Raw genomic sequence first — 20,093 nt, forward strand, 5'->3', positions numbered from 1 at the left:
AGGCATGTGTCTATGGCATAAGCTTTTAAACTTTGAAAATACCTTTTCCTAGTGGCCATTTCTTGACCACTCCTTTCCAGTCTGTTTTTTTCTGAACCACATAAAGGAGGACTTTCCTGGCACTGCAATGTCCTATAATCTCATTTCTGAGAGGTCAAAGCATACTGATGCATGAACAACTGGTGTCTAACGTCTTAAAAAAAGGCAGAAAGCAGATACACAACTGACTAATAGTGAAAACCTTATTTCCCAGACATACAAGCAAACAGTGATCTTGGTGGGTGAAAAGTTGGACATGACACAGCAATTTGCACTCACAGCCCAGGAAGCTAACCGTATCCTGGGCTGCATCAGAAGAAGCGTGACCAGCAGGTCGAGGGAGGGGATTCTGCCCCTCTGCTCCGCTCTGGTGAGACCCCACCTGCAGTTCTGCATCCAGCTCTGGGGTCCTCAGCACAGGAGACACATGGACCTGTTGGAGCAGGTCCAGGGGAGGCCACAAAAATGATCAGAGGGGTGGAACATCTCTCCTGTGAGGAAAGACTGAGAGAGCTGGGGTTGTTCAGCCTGGAGAAGAGAAGGCTCTGGGGAGACCTTATAGCAGCCTTCCAGTACTTAAAGGGGGCTTATAAGAAAGATGAAGGGTTGCCCAGATTGGTGGTTGGTGCCCCATCTCTGGAAACATTCAAGGTCAGGTTGGACAGGGCTCTGAGCAACCTGATCTAGTTGAAGATGTCCCTGCTCATTGCAGAGGGCTTGGACTAGATGACCTTTAAAGGTCCCTTCCAACCCAAACCATTCTATGATTCTATGATCTCTACCAAACCAAGACAGATATAAAAAATAAGACACTGAGTCAAATTAAAATCCTTGCGTCATTGAATACAATCCAATTCCCACTGCTCTTCAGTGTTCAGTGGAACGCACTTCTTCATATTTTTGCAAACTTCTGCATTTTCACAAAGGAAATTAGTGATGAAAACAGCATAATTAATAGTACAGTAGTAATTATCTCTTAGGTTTACAAGGTAGCAAAGAAAATAAAAACCTAGGCCTGAAATAAATTCCTTACTCTACCAAAATGTATGACGAATTGTTTTTCCACTGTTTTTTCAGGATTTTAAAATTTTACCCCTTAAGTTTACTTATGATTACAATTTTAGCCTTTCTAGTTGAGATTTGAATAGACCCTTGAATTTGGTGGAAATGTGGAAACCCAACCTTTTAGGAGCAATAATCTTGAACTAGAAAAATGAAATCTTCTCATGGCACTTGTTGTCACTGAAATATCAAGTCAAAGGAAAGGAGAGAGAGAGTAGATTTTCAGTCTCTCCACTGAGCACGTGGTGGATACAGAATAAAATTTATCAGAGTTATCACAGCATAGTCCCAGATGATAAATAATTATTGAGAATTTACTCTTTTGGAGTATCTTTAACCTGATTTTCTAAGGAAATGATTATGCTATGTGAGCATCCATGCCTGTCTTATCCTCAACTGTAGTAAGCCCAATAGCCAATTGCAACCAAATCTGAAAAAGTGAGGAGGAAAGAAAACTGTAAGTTCCTAAAACCTTTGTAAAATGATGTGGTTCATTAAAAACAGGGACATTCTGCAGTGTAACCTAAATTGTTATCATAGGTCAGAGAATCCACAGGAGTATAAAAGAAAAAGAAATAGAGGCACTTCATGCATGTCTCAATCTTGGGGAAATTCTCAGTCAGAGCTTGACCAGTTCAAATACCAAGGTCAGTCAATCTCATGATGCAAATGCACTGAGAACTAGATGTCTTTAATTCCAGTGTTGATAGAATTTTTTCTAAACAGTCTATTCCACAAAAAGTAATATAATTTTACTTTTATACAGATACAGAATGAAAATACATGCTAAGTCATTAAAAGATTCTGTGAAAACAGCTTTACTAATCATAACTACCTTCTTTTTCTCTAACATCTAAAGAATAAGCAAGGCTAGATGAGCAAAAAAGTACTGAGATCTGAACTCAGATGTTGAACTTGGCATGAATCCAACATGAATCATTAAGTGACCCACTGTCTTTCTTTAGTCTTCTTCAAGGTAACTATTGATATTGGCTGATATTCCATCAACTTCTGTTGAAATCCTCTCTTCAGCATATGTCTCCAAGCACAGTGCTGTACCAAAGAGTCGATCAACTAAAACTTTCCTCCAGCTTACAGAAGTTAGGCTAGGCTTTGTCATGGAGTCTGTTCAGTTATCTCTTACACTGACCACAGATTTACAAGTGCAAATCGGTCTCTTGATAGCGCTGGATATATTTTTCAAGCCCTGCAGTAATGGAAGACTAACATCACTGCACTAATGTGAGTCATTTTATGTAGAGTTTCCTTTTTATGATGTCTTTAATATTCAAGATAGAGCAAGGTAATGGCTTATTTTAAGGAATTTTGTCCAAGTGTGCATTTGGGCATTGTAGTTTATTACATATCACCAAGTCTTAGTCTACACCTGGATCTGCATTTTATACCTGTAAGTTAGCAGAGAAACTCACACATTCTCTGAGGTAGTTGAAGGAATTAAAACTGTTTGATTTTTCTTAACTGTCTAATTGTGTTACTCAAGTAGGTTCTTAGGAGAGCTCTAAATGAGGATCACTTATTTAACAGTGATCCTGGTGGGCTCAGGAATTGGTGATGGTACCTGATAAGTGGCTGGCACAACTGAAGAGTAAAAGGATAAAAGCATGCTACTAAGGAGGGGGCTGGCAGAGGTGTACTTACAACTTCCTTAACTCCTGATCAGCACTGATCACAGCTTTAAGGTGGATCTGCCTCAAATTCATTGTCTTTATGATCTCTCACTAAAGCCTTTCAAGCTCAAAAGCCCAAGTCTTGTTAAACTGTAAACTAGGACGCAACATTTTAAATAGAAACAACTGAACAGCATTATGTCAAAGAGCAAAATAAAAAAGCTTTCTACACAAGCCTGCTGTATCCTTGCAGTCATTTCTTGGTACGCCAGCTGGGTCTCAGGCAGCTCAGTTATGCTCAGCATCTCTGCACCGTTCATCCCCCCAGTCCCTTAGCAGGGTGTCCTTTTGGCATTTTTGAGACCCTGCTGATCTTCTCCCCAGCTCCACATGGGACGCATTCTGCCAACACGTACACAGTGGTCCTATGTTACCCCAAGGGATGGAGCCATCTCTTCATCCTGGCGCCAGGATCATACCTAAGCCAGAAACTCTCTTCAGGAATACATCCCACACAAATTCATGTCACCTATGGGTGAAGGTGACCTCCTACAATTAAATTAATGGTGTCCTTGCCAAGTCTATAGAGAGTAGGAGATGCTCTGAAGTAATCAATCCTTTACCACCTTTCCTTTCATTCTGCTATTAAAAAAAAAAAAAAAAAAAAGGCAGGAAAGAGTGCAAAAGCCTCAATGCACCTTCAACCAATTTAACTTTTACTTTGTAAAATCCTTTAAATTATATTGACTATTTCAAAATGAGGATAAATGTCATGAAGAAAATATCTGATGGTTTAGGGGATGCATAATTCTGTAACTTGGATAACTGGACTAAAATGGAAAGTTTATTACCAAATGTTTGATATAGGCAAACTACGTTTTTATCTCTCAACAGCAGCAACCTTAATACATTTTGCAGCTTTGCCATTAAATACAGAGAGATGATTTTCCATCTAATTTCTGAAACCAGTTTTGTGGAAGAAAATGCATAATCAACGTGGAGAATGTCTGTCTTCTGAAAATGCTTTTAGTCTAACATAAATGATAGCTATTTAAAGGCAATCACTTGTGTTTTATATCTCACACAAAAACCAGCAGACACAGGATCCTGCCTTTGAGACAAAACACTGATACATGTGACAGAACATTTCAGGCAGTAATAATCAGAAGCCACAGATTCAGCACAATCCAGAAAACAACTGAAATAGCCTCCATTAAAATCCGTAGCTTTTTTTCCTATTGCTGTCCAGTCTTTAACTGCTATTATGTTGTGTTGTATTATATTATGAATAACTAATTATCTGCATCAGACAGGTACAGGAGATGCGAATCACATTCGTTCTGCAGTAGGTACACTGATAACTTACACATCTGTTAAAGCGATTTTCAAAATATCACCCAGGAGGCATGTGTTCTGTTCAGTGACCTTTGGAAACTCTAGTCCAATGAATAACTAGTGATGTGCAAATAAGTTGAGAGACACTAGATAAAAGTGCCTATAACCTTATATGTTATCTGTTATGAAGATGGCTATGGTAAAAAGATATATTGTTCTTTCTTGCCTGAGAGCGCAAATCAATGAGAACATAAACTTGTATCCCTTTAAGTTGAATGGTTACAGAATTCATTATCCTGGACAATTAAAAATATAACATGCAGAAAAAGTGCAATGAATTGTATAATCTAAGTATCTAATTTAATGGTAGTTTGCTACCTTACAGGCATTTGCTCATATGGTATCAGTCACATCTTGGCAAATTCAGCCTTGCATTCAAACATTTTATGTAGAAAGACGACTAACTGTGTTTGCTTCAAGATGACAAAACTTCATAGTACCAGGCTGTTGGTAGAATAGTGAAGGAATTCAGTAATGACAATCTTGCATCCATTAGAAATCTTTGTAAGCACTATGACACATGACAAAGCTTAGACTTTCTTTCTCACACAATATGTGGCCCATCTGGTCTTGATCTTGTGGCAAAGTCAGTCCACAGTCTAAAGAAAACAGTTATATAACCAAAACACAAGGAAAAACCACCAAATCCAGGAAGATATGATGCAGCACAAATTTTAAATCTCTCTCTTTTTTTGTGCTACTTTTAAACCACACTACCAACAAAGCCTTCACTGCCAGCCCTGATTATAGCTCACGTAATTCAGACTTGCATAAACATACCCTTTACACATAGATATGGTCTATAGCTTTTATATAGTCACTTGGACATTAAAAACACTTTTGCAGGTTTTGTTTTTTTTAATAGTATAAAGTTATGTCTTCTGTTATACACACATAGAAGGAAATCAAGGAGGTTAAAAGAGAAAAGACGCCACAATTCCAGTTGACAAGCTAAAAGGGAGGTACCAAGTCACACAGGCTCTTCCCAATAATCAAACGCCTAGTTGAGCAGTGACATAGTTATGGGGAAGAAAAGCATTCTGGATACCGATCTGCAAGTAGCTACACCTGAAGCTTCTTAAAAACATGAAAGGCTTATCCTGCTGCATCACTCACATTTTCATAGTTTAGAATAAAGATTGGACATCTTTATTCAACATGTAAATAATTTTATTCTTAACCATTTTTAATCTTATAAGTAATTGCATTATTTTTATTACAGATTATATTTTTTCCTACAAGAGAAGAATAAATTATACTTACTCTCTCCAAAGTAATTTCTTCAAATTCATATTCAATTTCTGTTCCATTGACCTAAGGAAAAGAAAATAGGAAAATTCCTTAAATGCACATGGAATGTAGTTTGGTAGGCATACCATACAGATACTGCAGTATGACCAGTTTACTGAAACACATTTTTTTAACATATAGGTGAGGCTATCTAAATTACAGACTACTTAGCTCCCCTTTGATTTGAATAGCATATAATCAAGCCTACAAACTTGAAAACAGTAAAAGTTCAGTATATAAAACACTGAAATGATGGATAACTAAGTTGCTTACATAATATGACTGATATTTGATACAGCGTGTTCATGGACTTTGTGCAAATGTTTCTATAGTTTCCAAGGTAATAGTTTCCTGCCAAAAATAGAAGACATGTTTCTAAAAATTATTCTCACAAATGGAAGAAAGATTAATTGATCATTGCCTTACGAGCTCCAATATACTTTGCAATACAAAACCAGACAGGATATTCATAGTACTTATGTAAAAATCACTCACTGATACATATACTGAAATACATCTTGTTTACTATATTAACCTAGGGCAAGAACATGACAGAGGACCTTTGTAATAGACAGCTGAATGGCAAAAAGGCACAGAATGTTAATGCAATTCTTGCACTGAGTTTCAGTGTCAAAATAAATTAAGCTACAAAATGTAGAGCACCAAAATGGATTGCACTGGACAAGAAATCTATCAGCTGAAGACATGACACCGATTTAAGCAGTATTCTGAAACCTTGTTCCAGTCTGACACGATTTTCTCTGTCCCTCTAGGCAACTCACTTAACAACCCTTTTCTAGTTTCCTCATTTCTTAAATGGGTAGAGTACCACATCTGAGAAAGCTACAAAAGTTCACTATATTGTAAGTAAACTGTAGAGTAATGAAAATACTTCTATTATTAAAATCTCAGAAGAATTTCAAAGTGCCCCTTAGCTACAGCTAGTCAGTAATTTTTTGATTTGGCCAGAAAATATTGATTAATCAAAAATAATAGATATTGCCCACAAATCATGCCATTTTTGGTTTTGTGTTGATAGGATATTTCCTGGAAAACAGTTCTGCTTTAGTGTTTTACTGAATTTATACTTAATGAAAAAAACCCCCACAACAACTTGTAAGAGCAAAACTGAAGTGAAGCATTAGGATTGACCTAATCTTAGGGGAACAAATTTGTTATTTCTCAGAACAAGAACATTTATTACTCCTCCCCACTCCCAGCTGCTAATTTTCTATATTAGCCTTCTAACTGCAATCAGAAAAAACTACACAAATCATTCTTTATCTAGTCAAGCATCTTTCAAATGTAATTAGGTAGTTCTCCTGTGAATATTATAACTAGGTACATGTATCTACCAAACAAAAGCTTCCTATAAAAGCCACCAACGATTTAATTTGTCTGCAATTCAAGATCTGATAAACCATGAAATCAGTAATAGAAATAGAATACCCAGAATCTGTGTTCAAAAGGAAACAGGGAGAGGGAGTAAAGTCCAGACAACCAACCCATGTTTAACAATGAAACAAAAACAGAGCATCAATGAATAAAATATTTAATACATACATAATATTTGTATTTTTTACATTATTACAATCTGGTAATCACATTACACTACACTAAAACCAGATACGAACAAAAATTTTACTATAGAATATTTTCCTGTTCTATGTTATCACTTTAATGCTTTCTGCATAGACTCTTTTATTAATATAGGCAACATACTAGATATGAACAGCTTTACAGCTATTCCATTTTTCATCCTTTCTTGTCTAATGATAATGAAATCAAAGCTATCTATATGTCTCTGTTTTCATGAACTTCTCTTTTATCTTAGGTTGGTGGATAGCTCTGATCTATGTCTTCAATTCCTCAGTCTTGCTCTATAAAGCTGTCTTTGCTTCACTGCTTATAATCACTTTTCCTTTGCATTAAAAACTCGTTAGTGCAGCAAAATGGGAAAAAGAGGGACATGAGAAGTGAGCAACCTCTGTATAAAGATGAAAGGAGAAAACACAAACTGAATACTCGATTTGAATTTGCACACAAACAATAATCTTGATTATGATCATCTGAGGGTTTTCTTTTATCATCCACAGTCACGATTCCAAAAAGGTCTTCAGTTCAAATCGCCATTAATCGCAGCAGAAATCCATTATCAGGTTCCATAGCAGCAGGGATGTTATGAATTAAAAAGCTGATCTTGATCCAACTCCTTTTGTTATTTAAGCATATATATCTACATATGCAGTTTACTGCCCTGTTTTTCTTGCTGGTTGCTCAGAAGACCAATGCAGTTATTTCGTAAAGGATCTAATAAGATATTGCACCTACCTGAGGCAGGTGGAATGATGATGTATGCACTCCATTCATTGCTAGCACCATTTTATTTCATATTTAGACTCTCTGGCTGCACCTACGCTGCTAAATTAGAGTCAATTTTCAGCCAAGTCTCAGTGCTTAAGGCTGTTTCTGTCTGGAGCCTGCTGGAAACAAATAGCCAAGGAGTGAGCCAACAGTTAAGCAGGAGGAGAATCATGGCTCCAGCGCTGGAACTGACTTGTCGGTTTTCTCATTTAGCAGCATATGGACATACCCTCTGTTTTTGTCCATTTTAACTTGACAGTCTCTGGCCTGACAAAGCACCTAAACAAGCTGTCTGAACCTGCAACTTCCATTTCTTGCAAGTAGTGGGAACCTGTTCCTATGTCTGTCTTTACATGAGTTTTCTGAATTCTGCTTTTATAGCAGATTGCAGCAAGAACACACAGCAAAATTGACTATGGCCTGTATGATTTTAGATAACTATGAAAAATTCCAAACATTTTCATATGATTTTCTCTTCTCCTCCACAGTCAAAGAAATCATCAGCATTTCCAAGTCAGTTTGGGAATATTCTTTCCCATCTTTCAGGATTGCAAGGCTGATACAACAGAGAACTTTAATCTTAGCTAAATTTTGATATTTATAATGCTGAAATGTGAGGTAGTCATCTAGCTCTCTTTATACTCAGTGAGAAGAAACAGGCACTTCTAGGTCTTAATTCATTTCATCCTACACTAGAAATCTCAGGTAGGTTAGATGAATTGTGCCCCTGAGGTTTCCTTTCACTACATACAAGCAGAGTCTGAAAGCAATGTGTAAAGTTTGGTGAGCACTTGCCTTAAATCTGTTTTCTCTGCATTACTCCTAACTATAGACTGGTAACAAAGTTCTGCTTAAGGGATGCTGTATGTCTTTCATAATTATATGCCAGTGAAAGGCCAGATCTCTGGTTCAGCAGCTTTTCCGATTGCTTTTTTGGGCTTGTCTGCACCTGTAACTGGCAGTACACGCACGGCATCTTATCCAGCACCTGCTCCACAAGCCCAACCGGTTAGGATGTCCACAAGGAACAATTCAGTCTCTCCTCTTCTCCAAAAGCTCAAAGCCAAGATACATTGCTGTTGGCTTCCCCCTCTGATTCGGGACACTGATGTCCCATCTTCGGAGAGAGTGCTCAACAACTCCTGTGACAGTAACAGGCCCCTGTTCAGGAACAGCATCACCAACATACACTTCTGATACCAGAAGGCTTCTCAGTCTCCTGACCTTACATATGTTCATGATCTGGAGTGTGATGAACTTACAGCCCCTGTAGAAAAAGCTACCATAATTCAATAAAGTCCCAATGTTTAAAGCACCTCCTTGCAAAGGTGAGGTAGCAGTTGCTTTTCATTTACAGCTGTACGTGTTATATTGGAGGACTTGCCCAAACTTTTGACAAGAAAATGTCTTTAAGGAAGAGATGTAATGTATGGTAACTATCTAGATTGCAGCATTCAAGAGAGATTTCCTGGTAAAGCTCTAATCACTACTAGAGTTCACTTATCTTCAGATGACTCTTTCAGGAAAATGAGAAAAGGAACAGGTAAAAACAGTCTTTTATATACTATTTTGTGAAAAACCTGAAATAAAGCCCAGCACATAGAACATCAAAGTAAGGACCTGACAAACTCAGATTTGTTTATTCCTTCAAGTGAAGAATTTTACTCTGACCTTCCAGGAAGTTTCTCTCATTTAGTGCAGTTTAAGGATGACATAAGCAGCTGAAGTAGTCCCTTAATGAAAATCAATTCTACAGATTATGATAGATTCCCAAAATCCTTGAGAAAAACATTCTGTTGGGTTTTTCATTTTCACATACTTTGTCAAGTGTTAAGACTTTTATAGATATGTTTTTTTCTCATAATAATAATTTGATACTCTTTTTATACTTCTGCAATTATTTGATTTGGTAGACCTGTTTACACTCAAACAAGTAAGCATTGCCTAATTCTTTCTTGCTATACTTCTACACATCTACAACATCCACCCACTCAATAAGATAAAGATGTCATGATATGAATTTTAATAAGAACTGTATTATCATAGTGGCAACAATGGCATCAGAACACTTAGAATTTATACAACTAATATTTCAAAACCACTGCACCTATTCTTTCTAATAAAATTTATGTCATTAGAGCTGTTTGTTATGCTTAGTCTTATTTTCAAGAAGAGATTGTTTTGCCTAAAAATTACATCTGTAGACTTTTATTACAAACAAAACCCATTTTAATTATATTTAACTGGATATTGGTTTTCAGCTGTCTTCAAGAAAGAAGACTGCTTCTTCTACTTTTATTATCATATGTATAGGAAGATAACTACTCAGCCACTGATTTTCACTCAACATGCAAATTTTATTCTTTTGGCTGTATGGTTCCACCAGTTGCCTAACCACCCAAACCTCACCAGAATACAAGACTGCCAAATTTTTGTTGTACAAGTAACCCTGAATATATTTGTGCTTTAAAAATTTCCAATTTGCTGCATAATTAAGACAGTCCATTTTACATTTCAGAAACATCAAGACCATTTGGGTAATTTAACGAGTATAAGATTTAAATAGCCCTTCGTGATTTCTGTTTTATCAGCAAGACCAAAGAGTGATCCTCATTTAGCTCTTTGCCATTTCCAGATTTATGTTATTTCTTCATTAATTGTCAAAGGAAACCTGCTGATGTCCTTTTGATATTGCTTTCCAGAAGCATTAAAAGTTTCCTTTCTCACTGCATATAAACATACAGAAAACAGTCCCCTGTGTTCTTTGATTTCAAGTATGATGATTTTGTGTTGTCAAACTGTCCTAAAGAGGCTGCCAGAAAGTTTTTCATGCTACTCTTCTTTATCTGAGTGAGTGCATTTATGGGCTTTTTATACAAGATACCCCACATTTATTTTTAATCACAGTGTATAACTAAGCCCACTTCCTTCTTTTCACCTCTATTTCCTTTAGGAAATGAGGACAATATGTTAAGCTCTTTGAATGAGAATTTACAATAACCTAAAAATTTCTCATCATAATACAACTGTTCTGGTGTGAAGAATGAAAAGTGAAAGACCATATGGTTTTGGAAGAAATTGATACTTTATCAGGAATAGGTCTTACAGTATATGTGCAACTGATTTGTGGATCCTTCCACAGATGCCTGCACAGCACTGGACCACCCACCGGTCATTGTACATCCTGTAGGGAAGGTGTCTCTCTCAACGCACAATTAGCAGACCTCCAAGAAGCCAAATCCGGCTCTTGGTCAACACATGTAAATATCTGCATCGCAGCTATGATCAATTTGTACCCTGCTCAAAGGGTGCTTTTTTTGCTCAGTCTTTTCTTCTTAGATGTCTCCTATACCCTTCTCCTGGCCTTAATTTTTATTCAGCCTTCTTCTTCACTGTTTTTGTGCCATAGTCATCCTTTCCTCTCTTGTTTCCTCCCTCACTGTTACCCTGGGTTTTCTTGTTTTCAATATCCATTTAGCAAGTAACTATTATCACTCTTCTCTGGTTGATTTCTGAATTCCTAATTTTATCTTACCCTACCTCATTTCTCAAATCTTGTTCAGAACAAAATCATGTTTTCTGTATCGCTTGTGTATCACCATCCCCTAACACTAATCACAACTTCCCATGTCTCTACCTCAGCCTCCACTGTTTTCTCTGATTTTCATTCTTTTCATGTTTTTTGCTTGTTTCTTCCTTCTTATTACCTCCAAATCTGTTCTTTTTTTTCTCACACACAGATGCACCCACATACACACTGAATTAAATATACTTTATCTAATCCCACTTAATCCAAAGGATTATTCATGATTAGCTTTCCACCTTCTCATCTCTTCCAACTAAACTTTTAACATAATCTTCTCCCATAATTCCTATTAAGTCACTCATACACTTCATGTACCTTGATTCCTTTCACTAATGTTCTTCACCTGCTTAACCATAGTTTCAAAATCTTGTCCAAATAAGGGATTCTCTTCTGGTTTCCCCTACTTGCTGCTCTCACTCCTCACAATTCTCTCCCCTATTCAGCAACAATTTAGATTTTTTTTTTAGCTGTTTAGCTCTATAGATCTGACACTTTTTACAGTACAAAAAACATATATCTTGATACTCTCCTCCTAGGTATTCTTGTTACTTTATGTGGCTTACATGTTATGTGATAACACTCTGTTCTTTACAACGTGAGCCATCAATTTTTCCTTAATAATCTTTGTTTTGTCCATATTCTGATGTTGGCCATATACACCACAGAAGAAAAGTGCCTATATGTTTGTAAGTGTAAGCACTCAATATATCTAATACAGACCCACCACAAAACTCCAGCATAATCCATGGAGCATATCAAAGCAGAGATCACGATTTCAAATGGAGTTCACACTAAATGGAAATGAAATGACATCCGTGCGTGAATTCTGTTTAGGCTAGCACTTGCAAGTTGTACAAAATTAGTATCAACAACAGAAGAATGCAAATTTCAGCTTTTGTACTTACAATCTTCTCTCTTACATGAAGAGAAATTCATATACCATCATATTAGCTATCTAACAGGTAGAAATCTAAGTTAAGCAGTTATCCAGGCTTTTTTTTAAACAGTTACTGGAGATAGGAATCAAAAGGGGGTGATTTACGCCATGTGCCTTAGTCTTCAGATGGAACTGCCATTTGAGGAACCTGTGCCTGCCCACTGACTATATAGAGACACTTTAGACTTTCAGGATTTACATCTTAAAAAAATAATTTTGTAAAACTCCTTACATTTTTGTATCTTAAATTTATAATGCAGGAATTTGAAATGGTGCATTCCAGAGAACTGGATTCAGTCATTTCTTTCCACAAAATTACATTCTTTCTTGTGCAATTCAGGTAATTTACTATACGGCTTCAGAAGTTCACAGTCACTCTGCCTTTCATTTTCTTCTGTGCTTCTGCCATTGCTGACACCCTAACATATGAGTTATCATAAACTCTCAGTTTGTCAGGTTCCTCTATCTCTGGTCCATTTCAGTTTTAGAAGAAAATCCATCAAACTTTTCAACAGTCTGAACAGTTCATACATTTCTAGAAATTATTTTCCTGTGTAGTATTTCATTCTATGCACAAGATATATAAAAATGGAAAATTGCTGTTGCTTGATTGACCTTATTTCATCAACAAAGATTATGAAGTACTTGAAACTTGGGACTTAAAAGGTTATTTTAATAATGTTGAATACTGTACTTTGCACAATTTTATTTAAAAGATTGGTATGTGTAGAGTGCTTAAAAGGCAGAAATGAATACATAAACTGTGGGTTAAGTTTGATTCATTTAAATATGCAACATAAAATTTTCTCTCAGTTTTAGGGAGAAATCAATAGCATACTAACTGCCAAAATTTTAGGCAGGGAAAGAACAGCAATAATTTACTGCATTCTTTGATACCTGTGACATGTTTACATAGCAATCATAATGAAATATGCATGTCCTGGTTTTGGCTGGGATAGAGTTAATTTTCTTACTAGTAGCTGGTATGGTGTTATGTCTTGGATTCAGTATGAGAAGAATGTTGGTAACACACTGATAGTTTTAGTTGTTGCTAAGTAGTGTTTAGACTAAGCCAAGGATTTTTCATCTTCTCATGCCCAGCCAGCAAGAAGGCTGGAGGGGCACAAGAATTTGGGAGGGGACACAGCCAGGACAGCTGACCCAAACTGGCCAGAGGGGTATTCCATACCATGTGATGTCATGTCCAGTATATAAACCGGGGGCAGTTGGCCTGGGGGGGGATCGCTGCTCGGGAACTAACTGGGCATTGGTCAGTGAGTGGTGAGCAATTGCATTGTGCATCGCTTGTTTTGTATATTCAAATTCTTTTATTATTATTATTGTAATTTTATTATTGTTATCATTATTGGTTTCTTCCTTTCTGATCTATTAAACTGTTCTTATCTCAACCCACAGGTGTTACTTTTTTCCAATTCTCTCCCCCATCCCACTGGTTTGGGGGGAGTGAGCGAGCGGCTATGTGGTGCTTAGTTGCTGGCTGGGGTTAAACGATGACAATATATAATGTTCATAATGGGCATGCCCCATTTCCTCAATAAATAAATATACAACCAGCATAATCTAATCTCTTGCAATTTGTTAAATGACAACAAACTCTGACTCATACTTTTGTGCCTAAAATTGTCTCCCAGTAACTTGTTTACCTTTGAGAATTAATACTACCTTCCCTGCTCCCTCACCCCATTGCCTATGAAAAAACCACAATCAATGAATTATCTTAGGTTCTTTTCTTCTCGTGTGTTAACTCTAGCACAAGTCCCATTGGTGTCACTGGGCTTGTACTAGTGTAACCAATGTTACATTTATTCATCTATGGATGCACTTACACCTGCAGGAGGGACCAGACCTGAAAAAGTAAAGAAAATACTTGCACAAATAATAAAAATGAGTAATAAGGAATATTCACATAAATAAAGTACATGTACGTTTAAAAACAAGTATTAATGTATTCCACAAGACAAGATTTTTATGCATGAATCACTTGCTTTACAAGTATTTTTATAGCAGCAGAAAGGTTAACTATTTCTCTTAAAATCTTGGAAGACTCTTTAGTGTATGTATGGGCAGGAAGCCACAGTCCTCTACACTATACAACTAGAAGCATAGCAGAATAGCTCCCTCATGCCCAATTAATTTTGCTGCAGAAAAAAACCAGACAATCTGAACTGCTGAGACAAAATTAAAGTGGTTTTCTGCTCCTCCTCACAAGCTCAGGGAAAGAAAATTGATGTAACTGTTGTTCACAGGGATTAACAGTGCACACCCTGAAAAGCAGCTAACACAGCACAACTGATCATCACCAGTCATAATCTAAGCCTCGCCAAAATTCAGCAAATTGTTCCAAACACTTCTCAGCTCACTTCGTCGGAAAAACTGTTTTGCATCAGTTTGAGAGAAATTTCAGTTTTTCATAAAAATTTCTTCAACTTAAATCTAAGGAGAGAGGGAAAAATCACCTGAATGTTGCTTTTGAAATAATTTCTATACATTGCCTCAGTATTTAAAAAAATAAAAAAATATATAATTTTAAGGTTATCTATGAAGTACTGCATACAACAGCAGAGACGCTTTACTGAAGCGCTAAGGAAAAAGCCAGAAGATAGCTTGAGAAAAATGCTGACACTTAATGCTCTTTAAAACAAGCACAAAAAGCTTGCACTGCACAATAAGCTCCCTCAGATTAAGAAAGCAGTGTTAGAAAAAAAACCCTATGCCAGAAAATACATTCTAAGTATATTTTTGATCCACTAAAATGCACAACTGCAACACAGAAATACTTTGAAAGTGTTTAATGTTATGCAATACCACTTTAAAATGTCAAGTATTGCATCATCTCTTTTCAGAAGTAGAGCATGAATTATATGAAGTATCTTTAGTATGTTCTCCCTAGGTTTCCTGACATAATGAAACCTATGATTTCCACATCTAAACTGTAAACTATTTGGCAGAAGAGATTTGGAGAATATTCTAGTTCTTATCTTACCAGTATGTAATAAAGTCAGTGGTCAGTGATCATCATAGGTAGATTTGTGTGTAATAGATCTCCTGGACATCAAATTCTCCACTATCCACAAGGCCACTAAACAGGCATTCCTGGGCTTTACTACACTGTACACGCTTTAACATGTCTGCTCCACAGATGTGTTCTCTTTCTGGATTATGTTTTCTTCTACCTCATCCCATATTTGGAATCTGTTGTGTTAAGGTAAGTGATAAAAGCTCACCTGCACCCCCAGAAAGGAACACAGAGGGTCCGTGGCAGGTGAAGGAGCCCAAATACCAGCCTGCCTGGCCATCAGCCCATCAAAGGTGTGCACACACACACAAGCACAGAGGCACCAGGGCAGGTGAGGGAACCTCATCAGACCTGTCCCCTCCCAGGGAAGCCTCAGCCCCATGGGCTAAGGGTGACACCCAGCACCATGGGTCAACTGGAGAGCACCTTACAGACTGGGGAGGGTATCACTGCGTATAGGGGTGGGACGCATTGTGGGATGCAGGGAAGGAGCATCTTAGCGTTGCAACAAGACTTATGAGATTCTTAGGGAAGGAACCAAACGTGTGGAAAAAGGAGGGATAAAGGTGGTTTGGAGAGGAAGAATCATGGGAAAACAGAGGGGTAAGGAGATCAAAGAGGCCAGTCACATGTAAACAAGGCTGGTCAGTGCACTTCCCTGTCTGTGCCCTGCGCTTGCTGAGCATCATCTGTCATGTCTTCTATTAAACTCCATTTCTACCTATTTTCTTGGGTGAAGGGTGCTCTGTTCACTCTGTGTATGTGTATTTGTGTGCGCGCGCACCTGTTGGTGTGTGCAAAGGGGTCTGTACCAGCAGCTGGAGAGGGGTTGCAGCCTCAAGGGCTTGCACACCCAGGTGCCAGCATCTGGGACGGCAAGGATCTAGGGCCAGCTCTACTGAGTTGACCAAGTATCTAAATCCAGCTACTGGCAGTTTTCATACTGTGTATACATACATACTAACGGGGGAGAGGGACACAATGAGGCCATTGGTGGTGCTTTTGTTTGTGTGAGTGCTGATTGCGTCTATGTTGTTCTGTTCAGCCATGTGTATACATGTATACGTGTCCTGTTCATGTATGTGCTTACTGTGAATACAGGCTCAGCCTTGCTACTGGTTGGACATTGCAGCATGTTGCAGTGAGTTGCAGCAGCCTCGCCTCTACCAAACTTAGCAACCCTCTAACATCTTGTAATAATTCAGGCACGTGTATTGCAAATATAGTATTTTTTGCTACCACAGACTACAACACAATGCAAGACTAAACTGAGAAAAAAAATTGTTTAACTTTGCAGGCTCATGTTCATTGCTACATACCGCCTATTTTCACCAAAGCAGAAAGATTAAAAATGTGACAGGGAAAGCTATTCTCATAATCTTCTTGAGTCATTCTTCACTAAGAATTGGCAAGGAAAGAACAATGGCTAGAAATAGACCTGGAAATAAGAAACTTCTCTCAAAGTGTATAGGATGGCAAACTATATACCATGTTAAAGCTTTAACTTTAGTAAAGCAGAGGGATGCCTATAAAATGTAAATTAACTAGGTTTTAGGTACAGACAAAAATCAAAAAGATGTGGAATTCAAGAATTGGGTAGAAAGTCAAGTATCATTTATTTTCCTCCCATAGGTCTGCATATAGAGATAAGGTTCATTGAGATATGTAATTGAAACAGGGGTACCCAGTCCTGACTAAAGACCAACCTGTCTTATTGATGAGATCAATCTCCTTAAGTCATGAGTATGGCTTCTGGAGATTGGTCCCTGTTTTGAAAGAAAGATGGACATCTCTCAACAATGGCAAGATATATGAAAAAACGTTCTATAAACTACAATGTATTTGTGTCCTTCTACATGAAAATCAAATGCCTGGAGAATGAGAGAGGAACACTTCTCTGACCTATTTTACAAACAAACTTCAAAGTAATACACAATGCCTCTAAAAAGAAATGAAACAGTATTGAAAGCACCAGCTGCAAATTATGTTTGTCATCCTCTGGGGGAATAACAAGAGGTCACATGGACAGTTGGAGACTTTTACAATTTATAGAGTAAGAAAGAGCACTGTTAATATAACAGCAATCTGCTTCTACAAAAGAGAAAGATGATGGTGAAAACAGAGTGATTAATGAACCTTGTACGCTGCACATTACTTGAAAAACTATTATAGCTCAATAGTTTCAAGATAAACCCAGTGTGCCATGCTCACCTTTCCATCACCTTTCCAAAGTTTAAGTCCTGAATTTGGATATTGTACGGGATTAATTTTGTTATGACCACACTACTGCCCAATTAAGCTGTGCAAAGAATGAAACAATCACACTTGCCAAAATCCACTAAAGTGAAGTTTTCTGCCTAGCTAACATAAACCATCACATATTCAGCACAAATAATTTATGGCTAAAAAGAATCCAAAGTTTTTAAACTATTGCCATCTTTATGCAGAACAATTTACAGGCACAAATTACTCGACAGCTGATTGAATATGTTAATGCAAGATACAAAAAAAAAAGCACTTCAGTTGTAATTTCTTCTTATTATTAATCTCCACAAAGTGGAAATTTATCTCATGTAGGCATCTTTACTTTCTATTAGCCTCAAACTAAGTCAATCTTCTATAGAAAATTATGAGAGCTGGGATTTTTAAGATCAGGAAAACAGATATATGTGGTATATTTGGGTTTGCTACTATAAGCAGAAAGCTAGGTCATCTAAACACTGATTAAAAATATAATTTACCATTGAGGCTGATTCGCCAGATCACTGCATTAATAGTAGCATGGGTTTTTATTATGCAAAATGTGGATTAGAAATGGGTCACATTCCAAAACAGTCAACAGTCACAACTTGCAGCAGTAGGGACTTAGCTTCAGAACATTTCCTGAAACTGTGGTGAAGGTGTGTTAGTTTTACAGCATGGATCAGCTAATTCCTGGCTAACAATGGGGGGAAATGATAGGGAATTAAAATGGTTAATTTTGCCTTTTTATTAAAGCAAAATGATGTTTATTCAGATTTATTTATATTGCTATAGGAAAAGAGTAAAAACACACTGAAGCTATTCTAAAATTTTTAAAAAGTTAACATAAATAATGTGAAAAACCCTCCTATAGAAACTGCAGTGGGTAATATTAAGAGCAACCCATAAAAGATCATAAGGGAAGGAAATCTTTTCTGTCCAATGTTATTACTAATGTTGCATTAAGTACTGCCAGGATAACAACAAACTTGCCTTGGCTGAACTTTTAAGAGGTAGTTTGCAAAGCAAAACACCAATCAATTCTAGACATGAAAAATAAATATCTTTAAAATTACAAAGAAGGGTACTTGTAAAATAAATTTCAGATATATCTCATTTTAAAGGACTGAAGCTTCATAGAAATTAAGCCCTTCCATCTCCACTAAGACATGAAACCAGTATTTTTGTTTTCCACTTTTCATCAAAACTAGTTTTCTCCTCAGTACAGAGCAGTTGCTTTCTCTTTCCTTCTTAGGTTATCCAGGGTCAAAGGAGTATGTCTGTCTCTGACAACAGCACTCTAAATTTTGCCTAACTGATGTCTGAAGTCCTCCAAAATGAAGTCTTATGGAACAGGAAAGATCTTTCTTCTTTTTGTATAATTAAAACTATTAAGATAATGACATCTGTGCTCTCTTCTTTCGCTTTTGAAAACAGCTTTCAGTTAAGTTCTACATCTTTCTAATACAGTGAAATCTACCTACAAGCGCCATTGTCTCGAATAAAAAAGAAATGAAGTCTATAGATATGTAATTATTCACTTGTACTCTTTCTGTTTCCCAATTCAATTCAGAACTGTGGCTTCGTGACAAAGTAATTCAGAATAAAGCTATTGTGCAAAAATAGTCTTGTGTACTTGAAGAGCTTTATCAACTTCTTAAATATATATCCCAATTAAGCCTTTTATGCAAAAGAATAAAACCTAAAATGAACAGAAACATTTATGCAAGACAATGGGTTTGATGGCTGAAGACCTTCAATTGCACTATAAAAGCATACTTTCAAGAGGTTATGTCAACCACTGGATTCTTGCAAACCCACAGACCCTACTGATTTTAGCTTACTGCTACAAAATCCAGTAATGTTATACTGTGGGTCTGTAGCGTAATATATCAAAAATGACACAAAAGCAAAAGCTAATTCAAGGCCAGGGAGAGCAAGACAAAAACAAATTCAAACTACATTTAATTCAGGTTAGTTCTGGCCATCCAATTCTAGGCTGACTCAAATCTCCAAGTGCTTCAAACAACTCTAACAGACATACTCTGTATTCTGCAGCGCAAACCAATCTCATGGACAAATTATCTTGGATGAATTAAAAAAGAACTATAGCTGGGCGTAGGGGAGGGGTATGTACACCCCCCCCCCCCACCCACGAGAGTATATATGATTTTTCTGAGAGTGATAAAAATTACTGATAGAGCAGTGCCTTGCTGGCTTCCCCACAGCAGCGGCTACAAGGATATGAAGAGCAGCCCAACAGGAACAGAGTTTGCAAAAGCAAAACATGGTACCTCTTTCAGGGGGTTTATTTCAGTGTCACCCAAAGGACTGACTGCCTGATAGTGGGTAGAGGGTATCCAGAAGCCTGTTGTGGAGTTTAGTTTTTTGTCAGAAAGTCTGCTTCATAAGCTCCAGTGTGTGAACTAGAGACTGGTAAATGTAGGGAATTTGCTTCTCAAGCATACCCATGATCTGGACTAAAATACTAAAATACATGCACTCTAAGTAGTC

At 37.2% G+C, this 20,093-nt stretch overlaps 1 protein-coding gene across 34 annotated transcripts in view; it reads right to left on the minus strand.

Annotated features, from left to right (window-relative positions):
- DLG2 (discs large MAGUK scaffold protein 2) overlaps positions 1-20,093 on the minus strand; it is a 1,018,165-nt gene that overhangs the window by 390,999 nt on the left and 607,073 nt on the right. For all 34 annotated transcript variants that reach the window (XM_069808461.1, XM_069808468.1, XM_069808464.1 and 31 more), the window contains one exon: positions 5,388-5,438. In XM_069808461.1, the coding sequence (XP_069664562.1) occupies positions 5,388-5,438 (51 nt within the window). The remainder of the gene's footprint in view (positions 1-5,387; positions 5,439-20,093) is intronic.

The sequence above is a fragment of the Haliaeetus albicilla genome, chromosome 20 (assembly GCF_947461875.1).
Source record: "Haliaeetus albicilla chromosome 20, bHalAlb1.1, whole genome shotgun sequence".
NCBI classification, from domain to species: Eukaryota; Metazoa; Chordata; class Aves; order Accipitriformes; family Accipitridae; genus Haliaeetus; species Haliaeetus albicilla.